The 10,830-nt window shown below is 30.4% G+C and overlaps 2 protein-coding genes across 3 annotated transcripts; both read left to right on the forward strand.

Annotated features, from left to right (window-relative positions):
- The first annotated feature begins 4,163 nt into the window (after nucleotides 1-4,163).
- LOC112684436 lies at nucleotides 4,164-4,975 on the forward strand. The gene is made up of 2 exons (XM_025555974.1): nucleotides 4,164-4,390; nucleotides 4,588-4,975. The coding sequence occupies exons 1-2, from the start codon at nucleotides 4,164-4,166 to the stop codon at nucleotides 4,973-4,975; spliced, it is 615 nt and encodes a 204-aa protein (XP_025411759.1).
- A 2,456-nt stretch (nucleotides 4,976-7,431) lies between these two features.
- On the forward strand, nucleotides 7,432-10,174 carry LOC112684342. Of its 2 annotated transcripts, XM_025555807.1 has the most exons (4): nucleotides 7,432-7,847; nucleotides 7,973-8,122; nucleotides 9,655-9,758; nucleotides 9,837-10,174. In XM_025555807.1, exons 1-3 carry the CDS (start codon nucleotides 7,728-7,730, stop codon nucleotides 9,751-9,753), a joined length of 369 nt encoding a protein of 122 aa, XP_025411592.1. In that variant the 5' UTR covers nucleotides 7,432-7,727; the 3' UTR covers nucleotides 9,754-9,758; nucleotides 9,837-10,174. The 2 variants fall into 2 exon arrangements, with proteins under 2 accessions (XP_025411592.1, XP_025411590.1); XM_025555805.1 differs by having other exon boundaries at nucleotides 7,458-7,847; nucleotides 9,655-10,174.
- Nucleotides 10,175-10,830: the final 656 nt, after the last annotated feature.

Genomic DNA, 10,830 nt, shown 5'->3' on the forward strand with positions numbered 1-10,830 from the left:
GTAATAAAGTAGGTAGATTGTAAACTCGGTCCCGAAATTTCAGGTAATAAAAAAGGTCGGTTGTAATCTCGGTCCGATAATATTTACAAGTGAAATAAAATGGCGATTTATAAACCACAAATGTACAGCTTTTTAAAAACGTTTAAAATAAATAATGATACTACAGAGAAAAATGATGATCATCTGCATGAACCTATCAGGGACCAAGTACTACAACGACAATGTGTTACCACCTTGGCCAAACCACATAGGAACTGAGGATATCTGCAGTAGGCCAAACAAAATTTTTTGTAGTGCAGTAAACAATGTACCTGACGCGCAAAATCTACAAGTAAATGATATTCGGTATGTTAAAAGAAATATATACAACGCCTCCTCGTGGTGTCCTTTGGGTAATGCTAAATGGTTCTCAAAAATATTATAAGAAAATTATATGTAAATTTTTATCCGGACCGAGTTTAATCATAAATTATTTTTACATGCAAAAACCCCGGGCCAAGCTTACACCTAAATTATTTTACCTGCAAAAACCCTGGGCCGAGTTTACAATAGACCTTTTGAAAATTTTTTTTCCTAGGGCCGAGTTTACAATCGCCCAACTATGCAGCATGAACGACTCGAAATGAACAATCGTAAATATTATGCCACTAGAATTCTTGATTAATCGACTTGAACATGCTTAAGATTAAAGCGCCGTCAAGGGGGCGATAGGGAGCGTGGCGGAGTGGAAAATGAGGAATATAGTTAACACTCGCTGTGATTTAGACTGCGGAAAAATGGCTGAATAATGACTATAATTGCGATGTTTCGGCTATGTATTTTATAATTAACGTTACCGAAAGAAATTAGTGTACAAAAATATTATAATGTATTTTTCATACATACACACATATTATTTGCGTATATTATGGTATATTCCATTGTTCAATAAAATAACCCAACTAACCGCATTCGTGTGTACTATAACTAGGGATAAGCTCCATATCCTTGACCCCCACCCCCGCTTTGGAAATTCAAAACCAAAGTTATTCCATTCGTTTTGTTTAAATAACATTTAAATTTATATATTTACATATATATATATATATATATGTTACCGGAAAAGATGACATTCAGTCAGTATTGACAATGACTAGTCAATAACGATAATGCCTAATTTAGTAAGGAATTAACGTCAATAACTAGTCATTAATGAAAATTCCTAAAAAAAGAAGGCATTGATGATAATGCATTTCATTTAAATCCATTTTTAAACAGATTGTTGAAAAAAGAACAATGTTATTACACGTTACGATTCACTACTTCAATGCACAAATAGTACCGTACAGTCACTTGCGGGATGTGACCATAACGATACCAGCTACGATAATTCTGTATAGCCAATTTTATTAAAGTGCATATGTTTTTGGTTGATCATACATAATGTTCTCTAAGAACATAGTTCGTTTCATGTAATGAGGGTTTCAAAACTTCCAATTTTATTTTGCATTTTTTTGCATATTTCGACGTTTTATTATTCTTAATATTATTGGGTCATTTTGTTGGTTTTTATTGCATATTTGTTCGATATACTAAACAAATTTAGCCTATTCAAAATAAAATCAAAAGACAAATTATTTTCTTGATATTTAAGTAGGTTTATCGGGTTTTTCCATACACATTGTCAATCTTTATTTTTCGATTCAGTTTTTATCTTATCTTAATTTATGACTATAGAACGTCACCAGTATTCAGACTAATAACAAATACATAATTGGTCAGTTCATATTACATCGCAAATGTTGCTCGTATTACGTGTGTTTGTCATTTTAATGTATTAAATAATGTTTTAAATAATGCCTAAAATAAAAAAAATTATGTCATTTTTATGATAAAATGCATTTTTTAAGGACATTTTTGGCTATTTTTTAGAACATATTTCTATAATTTTAATTGCATTTAAAACCGGGCCCTAGTTATAAGCAATAAAAATGATAATATAAAACAGGATTTACCATATTATATACTAATAAGTAATAGTATAGATAGCTATTTTCCATAATCAGATCGATCACCGATAAAGCACGGTATTGATATTTTTTTCTATTCGGATTTATAACATTGCTAATATAATACAGAAATGTTGATAAAACTATGAAATATCCAACATTGCCTAACCTTTCCAGTCATTGTCAACAATGACTAGGATATACCGACAATTCCTGAATTTTCATCTTTTCCGGTAACATATATATATATATATATTTATATTATAATATATTTATTTATATAAATAATATTTTAAAAACTAATATATTAACATTACATATAATACTATTCATATATTATGTATATAAGTAAAAAAATATTTAATGTATACTGTATTGTATTTACATACGAGTATCTAAATGAAAAATATTTTAATAGATTATTAATAGGAAATATATGTAATTTACTACATAGTTATAATTTATTATACATATATCGTTATTATAGGTCCTATAAGGAATTTTCAAATCTACATATATTATTTTCAAGAGAAAATGTAACTATTTCATTCCAAATATCTGAGAATAAATCTAAATTTCTATCATTTTCAAATATATTTATAATTCCATTACTAAGACAAGCTGCTTCACCCAATGTCCCATTGATATTTTGTAATTTATTGCTTAAAATATTGGTGTAGTTGGTTTCATAACAAAGTTCTTTTATTAGGCAGGTTTGTTAACCCTTACCTTGTTAAACCTTAGCCCCCAACCTGGAGGACCAGACTAGACCAACCAGTTAAGGTCAGTACAGGGCTCAGGACCCCGGGTACGCCAAACCCGTAGCACGAATTAGTGCATCCCCTGAGGGATTGGATTCAAGACTGGTTTTTGGAAACGGAATGCTGATTTTAAGATTGCGACATGGAATGTGACAAGCTTGTATAGAACAGGTGCAAGACAAAATCTAGCTGATGTCCTTAACAAATACGACATTAAAGTAGCAGCCATATAAGAAATAAGATGGTTGGGAGTAAGACAATTAACAATTGGAGAATACACAATTTTCTTCTTTAGAATGGAAAATAGGCATCACTTCGGTACTGGTTTTGCAGCCCATAGAATATTAGTACCGTACATTAAAGAGTTCAATCCATTATCCGAAAGCATATCAATATTAACCATCAACACTAGCCCAATCAATATCTATATAGTAAATGGACAAACACCAACAGAAGTAAAAGATTGACAATGTGAATGATGGTTTTTACGACGAACTGACTGAAACATATGAGAACATCACTGGGAACGTGATAAAGATTGTACTAGGTGACTTCAATGCAAAATGCGGACAGGAAACCCAGTACTTTCCCTGCATAGGGAAAGAAAATTTGCATAGTAACAGCAATGATAATGGTCAGCGATTGATAGCGTTTTCAACATCAAATAGGTTGACTGTTAGTAGTACTACGTTCCCACACAAAAATAATTACAAAGCCATGTGGAGGTCACCGGATGGTGAAATCCTGAACCAAATTGACCACGTTCTCATACAGTTTAAATACCGTAGTATAATTTACGATGTAAGAAGCCATAGAGGCACCGATTGTGACACGGATCACTACTTAGTGATTGCCAAACTTAGATCAAAGTTAAAAAGCCAATCGAAATTAAAGCAAGACAAAAGGGTCAAAATTAATCTACAGTTACTAAAAGATGAATCCGTGAGGAAAAATTATGAGAACGAAGTCACGAAGAACCTTAAAGAGAATATTGCACAAATGGACGTAGATTTGGATTGGCAAATAGTGAGAAATGTTGTTAACAAAGCAGCGGCCACTGGTATTAGTGATCTAAAAAGGTCAAGAAATATCTGGTATAATGATGTTTGTAGAATTGCTATAGACAAACGCCGTAAAGTTAGAGATGACTTTATTAAGAGCAACACTCAAATTACCAAAGAAATTTTTATACGGGAACGTAAAATCTGCAAAAGTACCCCTTAAAGGGAAAAAAGAAAATTTTTTAGCTACGTACTTCAAACTGCAGAGAATGACCATACACAAGAGAGAACTAGAAACTTTTTTAGAGTCATTAAACAGTATATGCATTTCAACCCTATATGGAATGCAATCAGAGACCAAGACGAACAAATGCTAATGAAGCCAGAGTCAAGAGTTGATAGATGGAAAGGATATGGAGGCAATCATCATACCAGCGCACAAAAAAGGAGACAAGACAAAGTGTGACAATTATAGAGGGGTATCATTCTTGAACTCCGCGTACAAGGTCTTCTCTGGGATATTACTAAATCGCATTATCTCTTATTCGGAGGATTGCCTAGGTGAATACCAATGCGGTTTCCGGAAAGGCCGTTCAACAACAGAACAATTATCCATAATAGGTCAAATAATTGAAAAAAGGTACGAATATCGGCAAAATATGTGACAATTATTCATAGACTTTAAAAAGGCCTATGATAGTATCCACAGAGAGAGTCTCTACAATATTATATATGAGTATGATTTTCCAAAAAAGTTAATAGCACTAATTAAAATGTGTATGGAAGACAGGAAATATAAAGTAAGAACACAAAATGTAACATCGGGAACCTTTACAGTGGAAACCGTAAACAGAGACTAAAACAGAGGGATACTCTGTCCCCAATACTATTCAATCTGGCCTTAGAGAAGGTAGTAAGAATACTACAGGACAATGAAGGTGGTTTAGTAATCGGTCAGAATAAGATACAGCTCCTCGGTTTCGCTGACGATTTAAATATAATAGGTGATTCGCTTGCAGACACAGATAACGCAGCCAGAGTGCTAGAAGAAGCGGCGAAGAAAATAGGTATCGAAATAAACACCGAGAAAACAAAGATAATGGAACTAATTGAAAGTGGGGAGGATCCCAGCGAGACGGAGAATCTAGCCTACGAAAAGTTAGCGATTTTAAATATCTGGGACCTTCGATGGCCACATGTGGGCATACTCGCCGCACGATTCTAAAAACAAATAATTTTGTTTTTTGACGCATCGGACGCAAAAACAGACGAACGTATTCATCTATTTAATATTAACCCGTCATACGGCGCACGGAGTAAATAATTACCTCAAAAATATTTATATTGTGCCTAGGTAATAAAATAATGTATTTAGGTGTTTGTCCTCCTCAGTAGCCTTAAATAATACACCTATAAATATACTGTTTGTTGTTTCATGTTATTTTTGTATATTTTGTTTTATCTAGAACGTATTAATTACATATTGCATCTATGATTGTACCGACTATAATTTAAATTCTGTTTCGCTACATACTATATTTTTCGCTTACCGCTACGATAATCAGTTGTAAATTCCCAAATATGAGTTACCTACATTTTATTATTAATTTTTTAATATCTATAGAAAGCTTATCATTATATTGTATGATATATTTTAATTTTACATTTAACCCAGTAGCGTATATAAGGAGGATGCCTTGTAGGCTATACCCCCCCCCCCGAAATGTTTCAAAAAACTTAAAAATTATTTTAAACATTTGTTATATTTTATAGATGCTTTATGCTTGTTTATAAATAATTTTATAAAAAAAAAAATAGAAAAATGATTTTAACCTGGTTGCATTTATTTTATTCAATTATACTTCAATAGTTCGTTAAAATGTTTTAAGGTTCTCAATTTATGGTTCAACGCTTTTTATTAAGAGTTAATTATATAATAAATAAATAAATTATAATTGTATAATACATTTTATTCATAGCATATTTTATTATAGAAATACTCCTGTAGACATATATATATATATATATATATATTAAATAGTTAAGTACCATTTCACATATCCTTTATTCATAAATACAGGATTATAATTACTATAGGAAATGCATAAATAATGTGATCAGTTGAGACAATTCTTTAAATGAAATGTAGATAAATAGTACCTACTGTGTCTTTTTATTACCTAATTTAGGTACCTAATTCTTAGACAGTAGTGACAATTTAACTCTGTCCATAGTAGTCCCTCCCGAAAATATTTTCTGTATACGCTACTGAGTGATACAGTACTCTTTTTGTGTAAAAATTGTTCTTCTAATATTACTTAAATAAACAAAAACGTGACAAGTAATTAGATTAGTTTTAAGTACGTCTTCAATTTTGATTATTATAAACAAAATAAAACAAAGTACATCAACACGAATAAATTATTAATTATTTTCCGAAAACTTTGATTTAATAATTCAAAGCTTTCAATCTTTGTCTTATAAATTCGAATACAAAACACCGTGTTCTTTATCTATATTCCACAACCTTGAATTTTTCATTTTTAATTACTATTAAAATAATAGCAAGATACAATTCTATCTTAGAACCGGTTACAAATATTTCACAAGGTGTATCAATGGAAATTTATAAAGTTCGGGAACATGTAGAGGAATTGTTAAACATGTTAGAAGACAATAGAATAAATACAAATTAAATCTTTGATCTATTATTTACTGACGAAAAATCTATAGCAGATGATTTTGAATTCACTGTTACTTGTCCCAGAATTACCAGAAAACAATCACCTAGAAACAATTATTCATGTGAATCTCCCAAAGACTACTATTGAGTATCAATACTGTTGTCTATCAAAGAATTTTTATTAATTATTTTTTTTACAATTTTCAAAAAAACGAACAGATAATTATAAAAACAACGAATAACATTTCTAACAAAGTTTTGATTTTGGGGGTCTAAGCCCCATCCCCCTCTGCCTATGTCCAGCATTATTTAGGAAAATGAAAAAACAAGGGTATAATGAAAGCGTAACTAATATTTATAATTAAGATCTACTGTGTTAGAGTTCATATTAAAATATTTGATGATAATTGATAGTGAACGAGATATTCCAATAGACTAAGAAAATGTGATACAGACACTTTGTATCTTTAGTTCATCTCTTTCAAAATCCCTTGTAGGCTAGATTAAAGAAATAAAATTATCTCTAAAAAAAAACAAAATATTATTCAATTAAATATTGTTTTATTTACTAAAAGTTTACTCATAAATTATAATCTGTATTATTATACTGTTTTTTGTTATGAAAATACATTAAAAGTGAAGTCATTGAATCTTGGTTCATCAATTTTAACTAATTTATTTTGTAAATCGTAATGTTTCAAATAAAATATAAATTTTTGAGCGTACGGGGTGTGGGTGCATATTTTTGATGGATGGTACTTTCTGAAAATATATTTGACAATAGTACTTTTTTAGAGCTCGGCGCCACTGGTATTCGCACCTAAGCGTAGAGACCAATTTTTTTTTTTTTTGTGTGGGTGGGTATTGAATACTTTTATTTTGCCACCATCCTCAAACTGTCATATATCCAACTAGTTTGCGACTCTGCGAGTCGCAGAACTGACAGAAGAACAGAAACAACAGAACTGAACAGACTGCGACCGCGACGAGTATGAATGAACCCGGTTTATCATTATCGTTGTTACTTGAACTGCGGTATCGTGATCAGCCACGGAACGTCACGATATCACTTATCATACCCGTCGACAGTATCAGCCGCGGCGAAGTAGTAGCGACAAGAAGTTGTCGCTGCCGCAACCTAGTCGGCGTAACGAGTTTACGAATAATAACAATAAAACGTACCATTATTATCAAATTTATTACTACTGCTGTTGTAAACAAACGCTACGAGTGGGCACATTCTTCACATCGTTTCTCGTCGATGATTGCGCTCGTGGACTGACAAAAAAAGACCATGAATCGCCGGCTCAAGAACGTTGTGTACGCTGCCTCAGCTGGGATTTGCGGTTCCTCAGCTGGCGCGTTCAGCAAAATTGGAATGGGCGTCGACGAGTTCTTTGGCATCAACCATCAGGTAGTTGAACGCACAAACCGCTTATTATCATTAACAAGTCAGTTGACTATCACACAGTTTTTATTAAAGGATTTTTTTTAATTTTTTCTGTTCTCAATGGTACCTACTGTTTTTCTTTTGCACAGGCTTCATACACAAATCTGGCCAGATTTGCCATGGTAGTGATGGTTGTGCTGGCCAATATAGGCGTTTGGCTCATGTACACTAGATCTTTACGGTTCGGTTCCACTTTAACCTCCACTGGTATTAGCATTGCTTCCAATTATATTTTTACAGTAAGTAATCTGAAATTAGATTTGCATTTTTTTAAAATAAATATACAGTAAAATATACACTCCTAATCCATTATCATAGTATATTTTTCTTTTGCTATAACCTTCCTGTAATTTACTGTATATCTCACCCTGTTGCATGTTATTTTCTAGTACTATATAAATTACCTTATCAATATGATGTATTTTTATTTTTAGCTTAAAAATAACATTATTTAGATATATCCAATGACTATCGTAATACAATTTATTAAGAATTCTTCCAAGATAAAAGGAGTTGTGTTATAGTTTTATATTTATATTTAATATTTATACACTTTTTGCCCAAATTACATGTTAATGATACAACTTAATTTGTACTAACAAATATGCACCCATTAATTTTTAAAAAAATACTTGAAGTTATGTATAATACTGAAAAATGCTTAAAATAGTTTATAGTTTATAGTTTATTTTTAAATCCTTTGATTGTAGTTATATATTAAATTACATATACAATTAGTTAAATGGATTATTTCTTTGACTTTTCAGCAACACAGTTGTGAATTTGATTTTTTTATCATACTAATAAATAATTAAGTATATTATAAAAATACGCTGTATTATGATTGTGTATACAATTTAAAAATTATTAAAACAAATATTTTTATTCCAAATTAATATATCTGATTTTAACTTGCTACATTACAATCAACAAAATTGTCATAGTCTATACTTTCACTGTATATTCAATGTAACTAAGTATTTAAAAAAAAAAAATATTGAATCATTGTTTTCTTTCAGATTTCAATATATTATATTTTCACTAACTCTAGTTATTGAAAATGTTAATAATCATTTTTGACTTAACCCCCCTCCCCCCGAACTCTCAACTAAGAATATAATTGTATACTAACACAACTGTTTTAACAAATACTATAGTAAAATTATAGTAAATAAATAATATAAAAAATCAAAGTAATAATAAAGAATAATAAAGGAAGGAAACAAACAAAATTATGCCTTTTACAAAATCTAATTTTCGAAATTTCTTATAAAAAAATTGAACCATAATCATTTTTTAGTATATTTTACATATGTGATATTTAGGGAAGGTTTTCTGGCCCTTCTGAATATATTTAAGAGTAGTTTAAGAGGATAAAGAAAAGTATCCTAATATTACAAATAAATGTAGATTGATTTAGGTGTTATTAAAGTTCATTAAAAAATATAACTATCTGGCTATGTCTAGAGCGCAATATGGAATTTTGCTACATCGGATGGTAGTCGTGGCCGAACTTCCATTTCTTACATACTTGGCATTAGCAGTCTAATGTACTATAGTGATATATGATACATGCCTTAGTTGGGAAGTAGTAGTGTCTACTCAGCAAATATATATATCATATGTGTAGACTAATAATAATGTAAAAATTGTTACTGTACCTATATATTTTTATAACATTACATGTCCTACATAACAATGAATGATCTTTAATACAAATTTATTAAATTTGTTATACATTTATAGTAACTCTTAATTTATTATGTTTCAGGCTCTCACTGGAGTACTTTTGTTTGCAGAAAGCTCTTCGATCCTATGGGCGTGTGGCACACTTTCCGTCATGATAGGAGTCATATTGATGTCAATTTGAATATGGTATAAATTAAAAATGATATGATCTCATATGTATTATATTATTGTTAGTAATTTTTTTTTTTAAATTAATGTCATTAGGAAAACAAAAACCTTGTTAACCAGTAGCAGCACAATGTTGATTTTTTTAAGCAGTTGCTTTATGATTAAAATTGGTAGGTGGTAAAATATGATAAAATTTCAAATGGGCACAGTTTTGATTATTTATTAAGTATATTTAACTTAATCAAAATGTATATTTTGTATTGGAATGGGGTAAAAGATGGGTACTTGATACATGTACCTGCTTTATTGGAAAATAAACTTTGTGCTGTAACTGCTGTCAACCATGTTTTATTCATACACGAGTAACATAATATTCCTACATATGACTCATTAGAACACACATGGACAATTAAACACAATGTTAATTAATACAATTATGGTTGTTTTTTTTTCTTTACATATGTGCGACAACACTAATAGTATGTTAATTTTGTTTTTAACTCTTAGAGTAAACAGGTTTTGTTCTGAAATTTAGAAAGAAAAAAAATGTCAATTCTCATGATTGTGAAATAAATGAAAAAAATAATTCTCAAGGACAAAATTCTATGCTAATCTGTAGTTTGTTTGAAAATATAAAATAATCGGGTGCACAAAATATTATTAGCATTTGAGAATACGATTTTGTTTTTTTAATATGGTCGATGTTTGCACCCCAAAAAAGAGTTGAATAGGAGTAATTAACTAGAATCAAAGGGAAAAGATGTGCAAACAATTAAACATCTTTGCAATCGCTAAATTGTATAACAGTTATCGGTTTCATGAATGGTTGACCACCATATAATAAATCATCTCAGTAAATCTTGTGTATATTACAAAACTAAAATATTCTCCCTGCCGCCTACATGTGGTGATGGTGGTGGTAGTTATGATATTCAGAAAAATAAAGTAAGTCCATTTTTAAAAACAAAAAAAATACTGTTATATTGGGTTGTGAACTGGCACAAGACTCAAGTAATATAAAATAGGGCTAAATATAATAGTTACCACATCACAGTCTCTTTCACACAGATAACAGTAATAAAAATTAGTG

Source organism: Sipha flava, unplaced genomic scaffold (genome assembly GCF_003268045.1).
Source record: "Sipha flava isolate LNK unplaced genomic scaffold, YSA_version1 249_pilon_pilon, whole genome shotgun sequence".
In the NCBI taxonomy this organism is placed as follows: domain Eukaryota; kingdom Metazoa; phylum Arthropoda; class Insecta; order Hemiptera; family Aphididae; genus Sipha; species Sipha flava.